General features: G+C 40.2%; 1 protein-coding gene across 1 annotated transcript; it reads right to left on the bottom strand.

Annotated features, from left to right (window-relative positions):
- On the bottom strand, positions 1–15,559 carry LOC107391681 (voltage-dependent calcium channel gamma-1 subunit). Its single transcript, XM_015969097.3, has 4 exons — positions 15,089–15,559; positions 5,833–5,907; positions 548–694; positions 1–464 (listed from the first exon to the last, which is right to left on the bottom strand). The coding sequence occupies exons 1-4, from the start codon at positions 15,324–15,326 to the stop codon at positions 232–234; spliced, it is 693 nt and encodes a 230-aa protein (XP_015824583.1). The 5' UTR covers positions 15,327–15,559; the 3' UTR covers positions 1–231.
- Positions 15,560–17,957: the final 2,398 nt, after the last annotated feature.

Raw genomic sequence — 17,957 nt, 5'->3', positions numbered from 1 at the left:
CCCCACAACCGAGAGCCGTCAATGGAGCATGGCCAGACTAAATAATACATTTATTTAGTCTGGCTTGCCAGGCTAGAAAAACACAGAATCCGCCACAAAAAACACCTGCAAAAGGTTTCCCTTACCTAACATTTTCTTTGATGAAAAACACTTGTTATTAAACCAAATCCAACATCTGAACCCAAAACAAAACACGGGACTCATCCTCGAATGCGTTGGCCCATTATCGCATCACTCGACCTGCTCTGGCTCAGCATCCATGCACGTCTCCCATGGATTCCTGGGCATCTGGGGCATGGAAAGGACCAGGAGTGTGATGCCAGTGATGAAGAGGAGGACAAACCCACTACAGGCACATGCGAAGGACCAGGCATAGTAGTACTCAATCCAAATAGTATCTTCGCTCTCAATCATGCGTTTGACCGACTGACGCATCACCTCCAGTGAGATGAAAGCGCAGACACCTGAAGAGGAAACGTTGGTTTGTGAACATCTGGTGACCCAACAGAACATAATGTGCTGTTCGAATGAGTTGAGCTGAACCCACCTGCAAAAGCAAAGAACATGCCAGCAGGTTTAAGGAGGTAGTCTCTTCCTTTGCCTTTCCCGGTGCATGATCCCAGCAAACACAGGGTCCCAAAGATCATGAAGGCCAGGCTGAAGATGGAGATTGCAGCAGCAGAGATGTTGTACTCTAGAAGACAGACAATCTGTTCAAAGCGTGTGCTTGAACAGAACAAAGGTGGGTTATGATGTTCTTGCCTGCGTCTGTTTTAGCAAACTATCATTTGAATCATTAGATGGATTTTTATTATTAAACGAGTCATGCCCTTGTTATTTCAATAAGTCAGCTGACGTCTCTAGTGAGTCATTTTCAGCGAGCAGTAAAAGCTCTCGCGCTCCTGTTTCATGAACTAGAGGTTAGTTGGAGAAAATGGCAGGATGTCTCGTTAATATTCATGATGTGTGAACATCTCGCCTCCGATTGGCTAACAGCAACGCAACTCTTCTGCTGCCTCTGCTCACTCTTCTTTCTTGGATAAAAAAATGCCACGTGGACCCCAAGAGATAAACCATCAACCATATCCTGTCCTGGAGGGTCACTTGATAGGACAGCGGGAGGGTTTGTGGGTTTTGTTTTTGTGGCTTGTTTAACTGGAACAGCAGCTGGTTTGCTTTTGAGCGTAGGGATGGATAGGATCCGGGGCCTTTGATGTGCCGCCTGCTGGCGCATGAACCGTGCCCAGGGGAGAGGCAACCCTTTGGGGGAGTGAGCCTTCATCTTGTGCTGGCATCAGAGGAAAGGACCACACCCTGAACGCTGTGTTCTTTGAGCCTGCGTGACTTTGGAACTTGTGGGCTGACTCGAGTAAAAAAAAACTCTCATCAGAGTTTCATTCATGCAGGAGTTGCTGAATGAAATAAACACGCAAATGCCGTGGCTTTGTTCTCGATAGAAGGTGTTCATTTTTTAAGTCGTTCAACTGTGTTTGCAACACTATCATTCATGTGCAAGAATGGTTTCTTCAGATGCACCAGTCACACGGAGACCGTATCAGGTTGCTTTGGTCTTTACGAGTATGGATTTAGAAGTGTTTAGTGTGTGTGTGTTTGTGTGTGTGTGTCTGTGCATGAATGTATAATTTTTATTATCATGCATGCCTGTGTTTATGTCCTTTAGACCAGTGGTTCCTAACCTGGGGGTCCCGACCCCCACAAGGGGGCGCCAAAGCCTCTCAGTGGGTCGCCAGGACCTCTCCACTTTAAGGGGTTAAAACTTCATTTATTACTTGTTTATAGCCTACATTTTGCTCACATTTTTTTTCATGAGTGAAAAGTTTACTGATATGAAGACAGGAAATAATTAGTACAGAAAAAGTAACACACTTAAGAACATTTTGCTCAGCTCACCGTTTTATTTTCAAGTGTCAAAAGTTCATTAAAGATAGGACTGGTTGATTAATCACAACGTTTACAGTAAATAATCTAGTATAAACAGTAATATACACATTTAAGTACATTTTGCTCAGTGTATTTTTTATGTGTCAAACGTTTATTGATAGGAATGATTGATTTATCCGTGTTTACAAGAAACAATGTGTTCAGAAAAGTAACACAAACTGTCAAGCACATTATGCTCTGTTTGGTTTTGTTAATGACTTTGTTCTGTACTGGAGCCTACTATTACTGTTATCTATTGAATCAAAGCATATCAAAATGTGCTTGAACAATTTTATCATTTCTTAATAATGTTTGTACTGGAAGAGAGAATGGGAGGGGGTCGTCAAAAATTTTACTGGTAAAAAAGGGGTCCCTTGGGAAAAAGGTTGGGAACCACTGCTTTAGACTAATGTAAATGTAATTTTGATCATCTATAAGCAGAAATAATAAATCATGTCTGATGTAGAGGGTGAAATGAATAATAACAATAATTGAGATTTTTTTTCTTCTCTTGAGGGGAAAGGTTCATGACCTCTGGAATAATCCCAGCACAAATGTTATATTCCTGTTAGAAGCACCAAAGGTCTGGTGGCTTCTCTGTGAGATTATAAATCCAGATGTGATTCTATAAGAACGGTCAGAGTGAATGCATTAAGTACATAAAGTTTCTTTAAGTCGCTCTTATCTGAATGTATGCGTGTTGCAATAACACACAAACATTTTCATAAAGGAAGTAAATTTATCAGTTCTTTTTTATTATAAGAGCATTGAAATCATGGAAATTATAATGTTAGGGTATATTTCAATCTGTGATTAATTTGCAATTAATCGTGAGTTAAATATGAAACTCGTGATATAAAATGCTTGTTGATTGACAGCTTAAATTGCCAAATATACAAAGGTTTGTTAAATAGTTTGCTTATTCATATAAATCTTTGAAAATCAGAATTGTTTGAAGATGGATAGCAATCCAGTTTGGAACTGGCCCCACTGAGACTAGCCATTAGCTTGTCAATTTGATCAAAATTAATCACTGTTTCATGAAACTACGGTTGTTCAAAGAGTTTTTGACAACAGGCAGGACATTTGCTGTTGAGAATCCTTTCATTGGATCTGAAATATACTTTTGTTGATATGAAGAGTCCTGATAATATTCCTACAAGTTTGTCATGGGAGGAGGACAAGTGTTTGAAATGTATTTTTGTCTCTTTAGAGTTAGGGTTCGAGTTAGGCGATGCACTTGCTCTTTCATCCTGTACTGACTGATCTTCCAGTCAGTGTTGTGGAAAATCACCCCTGAAAACAAGAGCAAAAACCACGCAGACCAACAGCTGGTTCACTGCCAGAAATCAACAGAAAAGCAGAAAGGCTTACAGACTGCAGGGCTTCACTCAAACTCGTTATGGCCCCAGGTTTCAGGAGCTTAGGCCTCACTGCTATTCTGCAGAAAAAAGCATTTCTCCTACATGAAGCGTTCACATGTAACATTAGTGAGGTGGTGCTTGGTGCCTGATTTCTTCTACACATGCTGTCTGCTATGATGTTCTGGATTCAGTCTCGTGTTTCATTGGATAAGGTTAGTTTGCTTCCTGTGTTTAGCATCATTTTAGCAAACAACCAGAAGGTCTGAATCAGGGCAGAGAACAGGCTGCCTTTGCGTCTGTCGGGTTCTCCAGAAATAAATGTGTTCTTTGTGAAGTTTGAACTCCACAAACATTATTTCTTGATTTCTCAGGTGCACAGACTTTGTTTGGTTGTGTGTTTTTGAGCGTCAGACTAATGTGCTCCTTGATGATTTTTGTGTTTCTAAACTCTCTATCTTGGCATTCAACTGTTAATGGACAATTTATTTAATTGTATTTCATTTAAATATTTAAACTGACAAGAAATCAACTATAAGTGTCATAAATAAACATTTTTTGCAAAAAAAAAAAAAGACATTTTATTTAGAAAATGTGACAAAACGATATTTGTAGTCAACATGTTCAATAGTTTTCTGACTCTGAATAGTTTATGAGTATAAAACATACATATATAATCAGGGAATATTGTGATTATTGTTTTTATTTAAAGTTAATATTCAAAATTTAACATTTAAAGGAGACATGTTAAGACTTTAAAATGTTATGATTGTTTTATAGATCTTAAAAAACCTGTTTATGAAGTTCTATGGATAATATTCCTCTCACGCAGTTTAATTCTTGACTATTTCAGAACCTTCCAGAATGAGCCATTTCAGGTTTCTGTCACTTTAAGAAAACAAAGCTGGAGCTGGCGACGCCCAACCCATCCCGTGATAGCCTGCTATGAGCTGAGAAGCTCCAATATGTGGGAAGGGCTCAGAGTAGAGCTGCTGCTCCTCCAACATAATCAATTGGTGGTTGAATGCAAAAACAAGTAGTTTCAAAAAGTCCCTGTTTGTGACATCACAAAGAGGAACTTTTTGAAACTGCTTGTTTCAGGCATAAAAGTCTTAAATTCAGTCCCTCTTGATTTATTTTGATAGCTTAAATAAATTAAAGCTGCTTTCCGGAGTTTTCCTCTTTCAGAAATTATGTAAAATTTGTCAGAAATCCATAAACGTGATTATCTTATAATGTACTGTGATATAATATAAGCAATACGTCTTTTTTTTCCTGCTAAGCACACCCCCTGCCCGGCAGAGCTCCGTGCATAAGGAAACTGAGCGCCGACCAGAACTAACCAATAGCGTTAGACTGCCGCTTAGACACTTCACATTTAAGGAATACCTCGACTGATGCAGAGTTGATGAACTTTTCACGGACAAGAAAGTCTCTAAAATATAAATATATGAAAACACAACGTGACATGAGAATAATACTCGTAAAACAACGTGTTTTAGCTCTGTTTGTCGGCTACAGAAACACATTTATAAACAGAAAAGTGAAGTCGCCATCTTAAAAAACAAGGGAACAGCGTTTTTGTGTGATACGCTTGTCAGCCACTAGATGGTGCCATTGGATGACAGAAATACTCTGGAAAGAAGCTTTAAGAGCCTTTAAATGTTGAGCTCTACTTACTAATATATATTTCAAACTTCACCCATGATTGAGGGATGTTTTAGTGACCGCATGCGTGTGTTGGATAAAACACAACCTGTACGGTTGGATTTGTTGACATTCTGTGTACACTTCCTGCATGAGGCAAATGGCTCAACCCACACATGGAACATGGTCACTGCTTCCATATATTCAATCAAACTTACAATCTCTTCAGGGCTGGCCATGAGCACGAGGAAGTGTGTGGGTTGGTCCGGGGTGCGTGTGTGTGTGTGTTAAGGGTCACCCATGAATGCTTGCATTAATATCTTGGGGTAAAAGCTGTGGGGGGTGTGTGTGACTTCAAAGACAATTCTGTTCACATTAACTCCCCATTAATTGAGTGTGACAGTGCCCTCAACCGCCTGAAAACAACGCCTCAGAGGGGTCAACGTTTTGACAGGGTCACTGGAAGAAAATGTGGCAAAGCTATTGAATATTGATGTTGTGAACTGGGAATTGCGTGTGCTCTTTTCTGCAAATCTGGTGAGTCATCAAGTCACCGACTTTAGTCGTTACACCTGTATGGGGAGCAGATTGTGCTAAATTACCAGGTTCACGAAATAAAGTTTGAGGTGAAAATGTAGAATCAAATTTAAAATTAAACTAAAATGTAAGTTAAACCCAAATATTTAGATTTAAATCTTAAGATAAAGTGATGTCTAAATGTTAAAATGTGCATGCAAGTAGAGCAAACGTTAAATGAATGTAGCTCACAAAAATAAATGTAGGGTAAAGAGGTCCCCAATAAAATGTTTCATTGCTCCTTTGATAGTGTAAAAGAAAGAGGTACGGCTTGTTTGACACAAAGAGGGTCACAAGGTCAACCTACCTTTTTGCGTTTTATACTCAAATATCTCAGCATCTTGTCCTGGATTGAAATGTCTGAAGTAAGTGCAGTTTTCATCTGTAAGATAAAAGAAACATTTTAAATTCAGTTCAAGGTTGCAAGGATGATATAGAAATTATTTTCTGAGTTCTTATTGCAAAAGTGTTAGCATGTGCATATTAAAAAACAGCAGTCCGATAATGATGAAGCTTTATTTGATTAACATTTATTTTGAAAGGAGCATTCATGAATAGATACAAGTGTGCTAAAAGAAACAGATGAATGATACCAGGCTGTGTGAGACAGCGAGGGATAAACTGAGATTAGATCAATCAGATGATGACGATGGTGGCTGGAAATTACAATCCGAAATAAGTCAGTAGTTTCAGTGAATTTGGACAAAGGCTCAAAAACGCAGCTTTGATGGAGGGTTGGGCTTTTGATGGGTAAATGGGGCAGCAGTAGCTCAGGAGGTGGAGCAAGTTGTCCAGAAGGTTGCAGGTTCGATCCCTGCTCCGAACGGACAATTCTACTGTTGTGTCCTTGGGCAAGACACCTTGCCTGTGCTTGGCAGCCTCACTTCTGTCAGTGCGCCCCAGGGCAGCTGTGGCTACATTGTAGCTCATCACCATCAGTGTGTGAATGTGTGTGTGAATGGATGATACACTGTAGTGTAAAGCGCTTTGGAGTCCTCTGACTCTGAAAGGTGCCATGCAAGTGCGGATCATTTATCATTTAAAAGGCTCTGATGCTGATCGGACGGAATCCATCTCCACTAATCATTTTAAACATCAACAAATTCGACTCCATGTTTTCTTACGTGATATTATTTTAACTTTAGTGCAACAAATTAGAAAATATTAACATATAAAGTAGTGCTCAGCCAATCCAACACACCCACTATGGACTAATGGGCGGCTGAAGTTATGGTGGGGTCTATAGTCATAGTAAACCAGAATATTTAATAAGAAAGAAACTCAGAGCCTCGTTGATCTGTATGCCTAATCAGTTCTAGTATTTATATGTAATTATTGCAGATGCTAATTCAAAAGAGCAGCATGTAGGCACTTCACATACTAATTTCTGAAAGTTTTCATTAAAGTAGCCCCCAAGTTCCCAGAATGCAATAGCAAATCTGTGTCTTTGATTTCTTTGGTATTTCCTTTTCCCTTCTTCTATTGACAAGCTAACAGCTAGTCAGAAAAGGGTCAAGAAAAGATGGGCTGTTGCCACCTTGAAACAATTTAAATGCTATTCATCTTTATGCTGCTAATAATTTAGCATTACATGATGATTCTCACAGGCTTTTCTAATCTGAGCTTCTCTCCGTCTATTCAGGAAATGAGGGTAGAAGACTGTTTTCACGTTCAGCCTCCATGTGAGACTCAAGAGTGACCGGTGCTGTTTTGTTTTTGAGACACCAGTCTGCACCACACCTGCAGCAGCTGTTGGCTCTTGAATCCAGGCAGAATTTGTTTACGTTCCTACAAACCGAGGTCATTCCAAGAGCCATCTGTGACAGGTAAAATACTGATTATAACCCCTTTACCAAAGATCTGACCAATCACTTTAAGTAATATTTATAGCTATTCCCCTTTCCTCCACCCCAGCACAGAACCTTTTCACACTCCTATTTTAGTCATGCCCCGCACAGGTTTATACATTTATCTCCACTCCACCCCATTGCTTATGCACGTTTTGCTTCTCTTGAACACTTCACGCTGTCTCAGATCTTACACTTACCCCCTTAAAGCATCTTATAGTAGCTGACACCCTGAGGATAATGGTAATGCTAAAACGATTGCTGCTTTCACTGTCAAAGTAAATGTGCTTAATGCCGACGTGATGTTTAAGTGTCCTCCTGCCGACGAAGAGGGGAGACCTTAAGGATTTGATTTGGTGGAGGTAAAACATGTTGATGCTGCACCGGTTCTGTAAATAATTCCATTCAGTTCAGAAACAGACTGGGTTGGATTCGTTTCTTTATTTCTTTTTTTTTTTTTGTACAATTTTGAAGTCAGATTATGAAAATTTAAACACAGTGGAAACTACACGATAGGAGCAGATATTTCAGCTCAAGCTTAACACACAAATCCGTCTAAATGTAACAGGAATTTCAGAGAGAAATTCTCTGTTTAAAAAAGATAACAGCTTGAAACATCATATATGTTTGAACTGAAAGCTTTAATCTCAGTCAGAGTGAAATGCACATCGGTAATCATGGTGAGAGGAAGGTCTCAACTCGAGTAAACGTTTCCACACAAAGAGAAGAAGTCAAAAGGTGTTTAATGCTTAGAATATTTTCATATTTATGCAGAGAAAAATTAAAATACAGTAAAGTGGGTGTTAGACATGGAATATTTTGGTCTAAAAGGGAGTAAAAACACATGTTATGGCACCAAAAGTCAGTACTGCAATGTTTACAAAACCTTCCTGTGAAACTGAGAGCTTTTAGTGCAGTGTGCTGTATTGTGTAGGGCCAAGAACAAGCAGAAGGAAGAAAAAAATGGATTGCATTTTATGAATGAGGACAGAGAATGGCAGTAAAAAAGAGAAACAGGTTGTTACTAAGCAACAAGCCTCCCTGTTTTCACTGTAGATGACACATAAGAGGCGTGATAAAAGCTCCTCCACGAGCTCTGAGCTGAAGCTCACAGGAAAGGTTGGAAAACTGCTTAGAAATTCACCCTTATTCAAAAACTCTGGAAATTGTTCTTTTAAAGGAAATGCCAGTCCAACTCAGGTGGAAAAATAAGCAAGACAGGGAGCATGTTTTAGTCTTTTATAATTTATTTAAACTAACAACAGACAGTTTAAACTTGAACCTCGAGATTTAACATTGATCTCAGTGATTTGAATTAGAAACTTGACCAATTTCATATTTGACACCATTCTGCAGCCCTCTGCTGACCGAAAACCGCACTAAATAGTTTTATGAAGCAGGTAGATGTTTTAGGGGGCGCTCTTTACCCGCTTTACGACTTTTGGCTATTATGCTAGCAGTTAGCATTTTTCAGTTCATTGATTGTCAATAAAAAGCACAAGAAGAAGAAAAAGAAGTTTGACTTTATTTACTTGGTTTAGCTGTGAGGTTTATTATAATTTATGTTGTTTACTTCTATAAATTCTTTGGAGATTTAGTATCTGGTGGTATTTAGTTTCCACGTCCACACTTCACGCCAGTAGGTGGTGGTAATGCACCTTGACGCTGCATACCACCCATCCTAAAAACTGATGATGAAGAAGAAGAAACTAAGGGTGTTTGTCCATGTCAAGGATCCTTGCCTTGATGTCTTGGTCCCACCCTAATTGTCTAGGAGATACACTGTCAGGATCCGCCAAGGCGTGTTTATGTTCTACGGAGGTGTCTGTTCTCCGTTTGTTAGCCATTTAGCTAGCTGAGCAAGAATACACAGGAGGTGCCTCGTAGCCTGGCCTTGTTCAAAATTTTACCACAATAAAGCGCAATATTTTCAAAAGGATAACGGATCAGGAGCCGGCAGCTGATCCGGGGGCAAATTTCCAGATTAAATGTGAGCCAACTAATTGCAGCTATTGGGCTGATATCTAAAATGCTTTTTTATGTCCAAAAACAGTTAGCTATGGTTGGTTAGTTGCTTAGTAGTTGCAGCATCGGTGGCTTGCAGGTAGTGACTCGCTTACATAATTAATTTAACCAATATATACACAATTTAAAATATAAATGGCTCATTATACATTTACATTAAAACTTATACTTATAAATTATAATGTTACCTCATGTGATTTATGTCTGATTTGTTTAACCAAGGAAAGGCAGTGTCAATGTCAAGGCGCCTGGCCTCGCAAGGCGATGTCTTGCGAGGCCAGGAGCCTTGACCTTGAGAAACACCCAAAGTTAGCCTTTTCTGTTGGCATCATGGCGGAACCTGGAAGTAAAAGTAAGAGAGTGATGTCTTTGGAGGTGAAGCAAAAAGCTAAAACTGGAGTGAACATTTATGCAGCCTACACTAGTTTGAGGGTGCTAAAGATACCGGCTACAAGAATCACAGACTGATGGTGTCCTGGCTTTGTTGTTACTGGACTTGTAAGTAATAAAAAAAATTTTGGACAGGGTGGATCTTTTTACCTCATGGTTTATTTTAGTATTACTTGGCATCTTAGTGTTAGCTTGTTGTTAGCGCTAGCTACAGCAGGGTTATTTACAACAGCTGTAGATCCACTTTCAACCAGTAGGGCAGAGGAGCAGGAAACTGCTCACTGTTACTTTATAGGTTACAGATAGAAAAAAAATTGCAGATTGAAATGTTTTTGCTACTTTATAATATAACGGAGCAACAATTTTTAGTGAATAATTGCTGAATCTCTATTTTAATATGTCTTCAACTCACATTTTTGCAGTTTGCCGAGAATCGATGCTTATCAATTGCAGTCGTTATTTAACCATGCAAGTTTTCGGCCTAACTCTAATCCTGACGTTTGACGTTTGTCCTTCTGGCTATCCTGACAGGCTGTGCAACGCCTCACTTGATCCAAGTAGGACAGTCTGTCATGTTTAAAAAGATCAGGTGAGGACATCGGATTGACAGTGTTTTTACACGTTGTCATTATTTACACATTATTTTTGACTCCAAGGCTTTCTTATGAGCACTTTACTGACAAAACGTATGAGATAAAGAAAAAAAGGAGCTATGTATGACGACTCTACCTTTAGCGATTATCCCACCAGGCTGCAACTGTGTGGGATTTTCTAAAATACCTTGAATTATCAAAGAGATTTCTCAGTTTCCCTGCGTGACTCGCAAGGTCTCCCAAAACAGTCACAACCCTGTGGGAGACTAGCTTTTCTGCACCCCTAGCATCATTTACAGTGGGGCAAAAAAGTATTTAGTCAGCCACCGATTGTGCAAGTTATCCCACTTAAAATGATGACAGAGGTCAGTAATTTACATCATAGGTACACTTCAACTGTGAGAGACAGAATGTGAAAAAAAATCCATGAATTCACATGGCAGGATTTTTAAAGAATTTATTTGTAAATCGGGGTGGAAAATAAGTATTTGGTCACTTCAAACAAGGAAAATCTCTGGCTCTCACAGACCTGTAACTTCTTCTTTAAGAAGCTTTTCTGTCCTCCACTCGTTACCTGTATTAATGGCACCTGTTTGAACTCATTATCTGTATAAAAGACACCTGTGCACAGCCTCAAACAGTCAGACTCCAAACTCCACTATGGCCAAGACCAAAGAGCTTTCGAAGGACACCAGGAAAAGAATTGTAGACCTGCACCAGACTGGGAAGAGTGAACCTACAATAGGCAAGCAGCTTGGTGTGAAAAACTCAACTGTGGGAGCAATTATCAGAAAATGGAAGACATACAAGACCACTGATAATCTCCCTCGATCTGGGGCTCCACGCAAGATCTCATCCCGTGGGGTCAAAATGATCATGAGAACGGTGAGCAAGAATCCCAGAACCACACGGGGGGACCTGGTGAATGACCTGCAGAGAGCTGGGACCACAGTAACAAAGGTCACCATCAGTAACACACTGCAACGGCAGGGAATCAAATCCTGCAGTGCCAGACGTGTTCCGCTGCTGAAGCCAGTGCATGTCCAGGCCCGACTGATCCGTGTTAAGGACAGAATGAATGGGGCCATGTATCGTGAGATTCTGAGCCAAAACCTCCTTCCATCAGTGAGAGCTTTGAAGATGAAACGTGGCTGGGTCTTCCAACACGACAATGGTCCCAAACACACCGCCCGGGCAACAAAGGAGTGGCTCCGTAAGAAGCATTTGAAAGTCCTGGAGTGGCCTAGCCAGTCTCCAGACCTCAACCCCATAGAAAATCTGTGGAGGGAGTTGAAAGTCCGTGTTGCTCGGCGACAGCCCCAAAACATCACTGCTCTCGAGAAGATCTGCATGGAGGAATGGGCCAAAATACCAGCTACTGTGTGTGCAAACCTGGTAAAGACCTATAGTAATCGTTTGACCTCTGTTATTGCCAACAAAGGTTATGTTACAAAGTATTGAGTTGAATTTTTGTTATTGACCAAATACTTATTTTCCACCCTGATTTACAAATAAATTCTTTAAAAATCCTGCCATGTGAATTCATGGATTTTTTTTCACATTCTGTCTCTCACAGTTGAAGTGTACCTATGATGTAAATTACTGACCTCTGTCATCATTTTAAGTGGGAGAACTTGCACAATCGGTGGCTGACTAAATACTTTTTTGCCCCACTGTACGAACAAATATCTCTGTAAGTCTCAGGAACATTATCGGCACCCATACATGACGGGTTGACGTGACACTTGAGTAGATTTTGAGAGTGGGCAACCACAGAGTTCCTGTCTTTTTTGGACCACGCATCCCGTCTCCAGAGAATGTGCAGTAACTCGAGTGGCTCCGTGGGCTGTAGAGAGATGTGAAGCTACGTGATCGGTCTTGAGTGAACAGTTGGGTGGAAGTGCAGGCCTCAGAATTATGTCTGACTGTGTCAGCTGCTCCTGTCGCTCAAATGGACCAAGCGCTTGTGTGTGAACACTTGACCCTCATGGACCGAGCGCAGCTGAGTATTTACGTGGCCTATTTTTACCGCTACATACATTATAAAAAAGATAAATCATGCATTTGCTAGCAGAGACACATTTCATGGTTGACACTCTTTTAACATCGTAGCAACTGTAAGAAACGTAGTAATTTTTTCTTTATTTTTTTGCAAATTGAAGTTTTTTAGGACTTCTAGAACCAAAATATGCAATAAAATAAAGATTTTGTAGCTTGTCTACTTCACAGAACTTCTGATGATCTTCTGAATGAAGTAGGCTTGAAGGATCTATATCATAAACACATTAAGTGCTCATGGCTTCCATGCAGCCCAAGATAGAGCAGTAAGTGTGTTTTTTGCTGCTGCTTGTTTCATATCAGAGGATCTCCTCCTCGCTTGCTGTTCGAGTCCTGCCTTAGATCAGAGACTGACACTTCTCTGAGGACATGTGGCTATGATAAACAATAATGTTCCTCTCCAAACACAGCTACCGGGGAAATCCCTGGACACTGATGGGACATCTGTTACATTTCCTTCTTCGAATAAAGACAGATGATGGTACATTATTGTGTTAAATGCATCGTCATAGAGATGAAAGTTACATGCTTCTAACGAACGTTTACAGTATAATTTAATAAATGACCGAGCAGCAGATCACTGCTTTCATCGTGCATTAGGTTGTGAGGCAAAAGGAAGTAGATGAGAAACATTTGCCACTTTGCACTGCAGATTGAAGAATTTCACATATGTCAGGGCGGGTCGAGCTTATTTAGAATCAGCACATGTCTGGACCAATGAACCCCCCTCAGGCATTTCATCTGTTCCTGAAAAAATCCCTGCAGTGTTGACAGCGAGCAGGGATCCCGACAGGAAGAGAATTAGTTTGTCTCTGTAAGTAGAGGGGATTTGTTAGGATGCCTACAGCCTTGTCTCCAAAACCTGACGTGAAGGCTCGGCAATTGTCCGACACGCAGGCAGATAATTGCCTCTGAGATAACGGTCAGCGTGCCAGCAGGGCAGCCCTTCTTCTATAGATGAGTGCTTCCAGCTAGACTTGGATCAAGTCTGTTTTCAGCGCATTTATTCAGTCACAGCTTGAGTTTTACTAAAGTGAGAGGTTTATTTAGACACGCTATAAAATGTGTTTGAAATAATAGATTTATCATATTCAAAATAGGAATTCAAAAAGCAGTAAAAAGGCAGGGACTGTTTGGTTAAATGATTTTATCTTTTTTTTTTTCCAATGGCGCTACCAATGTGGGGAAAAGACCATCCCTATTTACCCAGTTCAACAGTCCTGCATGCATAATACTTTCTTCTACAAAGTCAAGCTTTGGTTCGGGTCCCGAGTTTAATCACACCTAGCCTCCTAAGCACTGAAACAAATACAGTCTTTATTTTTATTAAAAGCTAGGCATTTTAAATTTTAAAATCCAATTTTTCCAAACTGCATCATAAAGGTTCAGAAATTTTGTTAGTTTTAGATTTTGGCAACCCACCTAAGGAGGTCAGCAGCCACTGGCCTTCCCATCAAGAATTATTTCACAAGAAATCGCTGGACTTCACATTAAAGATGCACTTTAACGTACATAAAAAAGCCATTGAGACAGACATTTGTGTTTTATGTATGTGTCCCAGTTCATCAGTGCTCAGCAGGTTGTGTGGTGGCTGACAGAATAAACAGTTCATCAGCTGTTGTGGTGTTTAGTGTTTGGCTGCAGCCTGTTGGGACTGCAGAACTTAAAAGCTCAAGTTTCTCTGAGTGATTTACTCATGTTAAGTCTTCGCAGCTTTCTACCTGCATTCATGGACCATTAGGATGCTACTGTTAGCATGCTAGCAATGGGGAGAAGAACTCACCAGATACCAGAATCATAAAATCCTGCTTTCACTTAGTCTATTTTGTAATTAGGAGATCTTACATTTAAACCTGGAGTTTGTCTGACGATCCAATCAAAAGCTACTAGGACTGCTACCAACATAAAAACAATTAGCAATAGAAACTTTACAAGCAGAAACAAGAGGGTTTGCATTGACGTGCAAATATATTAAAATGAATTTGTTCTTCACTCATGCCCCCCAACTCACCAAGATTCATTTAGAGTTTAGGTCATTTTTGTATGCTGTTTACAGTGGGAAATGTAAATCATCATATTAAATGTGTAAATGTATAAAGTTTGCACAATTACACATAGATTGTTTAAGAAAGAAGTTAATATTAAAATTTAGTAACTGATTAAGTGACATTTTGTTCTTACTGTTGTTCTGTATTTAATGCAGCTGTTTTTTTTTCAAACAGTGTAAGAACATTTTGACACACTGTTAAACAAGCTAGTGGGAAAGATCCTGCGGTAGCACCAAAACGCAACGTTTTCTCAAATTCCAAATAAACGGATGGAAATCTACAGAATTTCTCTTTTCTAAAGAATTTAATGGAAAACCAAAAGCCTCTGTTGGATCAAATTAGATTTTCTAAGGATTAATGAAGAAGATCTGAAAGGTGTGACACCCTTGTGATGTTTTCACACATAACAAAAATCACGAATGACTACAAATGTGCCAGCTCCAATTGGATCTTGTTTAGAAATTCATTGAAAAGTTTAAAAAGCCATGCAACATCCTTCTTTGTGACCTCTATAAAACCGCCATGCCCACATGTTTTATAACTTTATCTCCAGAGAGACAAGAAAACTAAACATTTCTTTAAAATTTTGCTTGACGTCTTACCTCCAGGCAGGCTGATTGGTCCACAGCCATGCCCCTCAACGTAGTTTTCGGAGCTGATGTAGATGTACTTCTTGCACAACCTCCACAGGCCGAAGTGCGCTGCCTCACAGGTTTCATTGAGTCTATCCACCTTTGGGCTCAGCACGGCCCAGTGATCCGTTACTACTGCTGTGAACATACATGCCATACCCACCACCAACACAAAGATGGCAATCTTTATCTTGGTACGCTTGTGCATGTTTCCAGGTGCTGCCGAATCAGTTCAGTATTCCACCCCTGATGGTAGAAAAGTAAATGGTGTGCCCTGGTGCAATGAGGACACACTGATCTGAATCCTTTCTTTCCTCAGCGACCGCCACCAGCCCAGCTGAAAGTCGCCTCTTCTCTTCTCTCTCCACCCAGGACCAGTGCCTTTTCTCCCCCTGTCGCAGATCTGTGCGTATGGTTCGAACGGAAGGGGGCCAGACTCCTCTGTCCTACTTTCATGTGCCTCTTTCCCCACACACTGAGAGCTGCTGCTCTACTGCTGCGACTTTGGAGGGTCAGCTGTTGAGGCAGATCAGACAAGTTGATGACCAGCATGTCTACTATGGAGGGTAATGGGTGTGTCTTTTTTCAGGGTGTTGCAAGCTATAAATGTGACTGGTGCGTCAAGTTGTCAGGTTTTCTGCCTCTCCAGTTACAGCGTCAGTGTGATCAGTTTAGTAACATACGATCTTAGGTGTACTAACAGTTTTCTAGCAGTTGTAATGCTACATGATGTGGTTTTAAAGTCAAAGTAGCTGTTTCAGCAGTAGATGCACAATCTTCCCTGCTTCTACTTTCCAAAACTGACGCTTTACCTCCCCTCAGCACAGTCTTGGTGTGGATTTGTCTTTATAAACTATAAGAAGAAAGTGAATGTGTTTATAATAAGCAGCGGCTAGATTCCAGCCGACAACAGGAGAGTTTCTCTCATGGAACAAAACTGTTTTTAATCATCCTTGTCAGAAATCCCATGAAGGATTGTGTCTCAAGGGCCAGTTCTTATAAATTATTCTGAATGTTTGCTCGCTGAGTCACCTGTTTCAAGATTAATTAAATGTCCCTCCTAACCTGCAATATGAAAAGAGAAGCCATTAAAATGTTTAAATGATAAAGAACAGTTATTGGAAAGGCAAAAAAGTAGGTGTACCACTTTGATTTTTACACTTTGATGATTATATTGTGACCATTTAAAGAAGCATGGATTATGCTGAAGTCTGCATCCCACCACTCTGGGACTGTTGGTGACAAATTGCAAGTGGCATTCACAAGGGTGTGTCCAAAATATCTCAAAACATCCATTACAGTTTTAGATTTCCTTGTGTGAGATATAGGGCCTGATTTTAGTCTTGATTTAGAAAAAGTTCCTAAAATTGTTTGACAGATTTCCTCTCAAAATAATCAGAGTCACAACAGACATCTCAAACTTCAGGAAAGTTAGTTTCTGTGATTCTGTGAGAAATATGAGACATACGAAACGGGTGCAAACTGCAAAGAAATTGAGACTAGTTTTGACATTTCTAATTAAATGTTACAGTTTGTTTGAGATTTTGCCACACGTCTCACATTAAAATAGAAAACTTGTTTTACAAGGCCATGTCCACAGATAGCAAGGTTTTTGTAAAAGCAAATATTCTCCCCTGCCTATCTAGGAACAAAGTTGCATCTACAGTGTCTCAAATAAATAAATAAATAAATAAATAAATAAATTCAGCACATTGTGAAGCACATTCATAGGTATGCCAAGCCTGTAGGGGGCAGTAGTTCCCCAAATTGTCTGTATGTTTGCCGAAAAACATTTCCTGAAATAAGTAGTTGGTGGACAACAACCGTCCTTAATGCTCTTCTTTGCCTGTGGATTTCAAGAGCAGTTATTGAATTTGTAAAAACAAATCAGTGTGAACACAGGTCGCACATGTGATGACATCGAATTTTTGTTGTGTGCAGTGAAGTTGAAAACCTAAAACCACGGTGTTTTGTGTACGCAAGCAAACACTGTTAAATAATTTACAAATCTCCACTTTGCTTGGAGTTTTGGAAATAAATCAATTTTTGTGGTGTATATCTTTACTTTAATATGGATAACAGGCCAAACCATAGAAATATATATTTTTATTTTGTGGGATACCCAGCTACGATTGCCCAGCCCGGTCCGGTCTTGCTGGTGTCAGCCCACGCATGCATGGCTAGGTTCTCATTCTTACAACCTTCTCAGGAACGTATACATCTCTGAGCACGTGGGCGGGGCAAAAGACATGCAGACAACTCCTTGATGTCTTCCTTAAGTTAGTAAACAAAGGTAGTCTTGAGCATTGTTGCTTTTGGAGCACACTGCTTCCTACTCTCTCTGAGATATTGTGTGCTGCTCACAGCAGTCTGTCCTTGATCTGCTGCGGCTGGAGCGGCAGGCACGAGCAGCAGACAGAGGAGATGTTTACTCCACTGCATGCAGACTGAAAATGAATCACACGTGCAGGAAGTTGCTGCTGGCTAATTCTACCCACCAACCAGAGGCTCCCACTATAGGTAGGCATGAAATTCAGTCAGCCAATCAGTGGGTAGAGACCCAGATGTGAAAGCCTTAATTGTGTCATTTGTCCCAATTCACCTTGATGCCAACAGAACATTTGCACATTTTCTTTCAATATCATTTCTCCAATCAGAACAGTCAAAGGTCAGTGATTTACTGGCCTAAGTGGTCCAAGATCTCATGTGGAATGATCCTAACCACGCTCACTGATTGACAAATAATCACAGTGAGCTTTCAGAAAGTTTCTGTGTCTTCCCAGTCTGCTGGTCTGGTGTGTCCAAATGTGTGTTAGTTGCTTTGGCCAACTGGGAGAAA

This window comes from Nothobranchius furzeri, chromosome 4 (genome assembly GCF_043380555.1).
Source record: "Nothobranchius furzeri strain GRZ-AD chromosome 4, NfurGRZ-RIMD1, whole genome shotgun sequence".
Classification (NCBI taxonomy): domain Eukaryota; kingdom Metazoa; phylum Chordata; class Actinopteri; order Cyprinodontiformes; family Nothobranchiidae; genus Nothobranchius; species Nothobranchius furzeri.
This window is presented reverse-complemented; position numbering and strand designations above follow the sequence as displayed.

Coding starts and splice junctions, on each gene's coding strand:
- LOC107391681 (XM_015969097.3), bottom strand. CDS start 15,326: ATGCACAAGCGTACCAAGATAAAGATTGCCATCTTTGTGTTGGTGGTG. Junction 5,908..15,088: donor ACCAATCAGCCTGCCTGGAG/GTAAGACGTCAA, acceptor TTTATCTTACAG/ATGAAAACTGCACTTACTTC. Junction 465..547: donor CATGTTCTTTGCTTTTGCAG/GTGGGTTCAGCT, acceptor TTTCCTCTTCAG/GTGTCTGCGCTTTCATCTCA.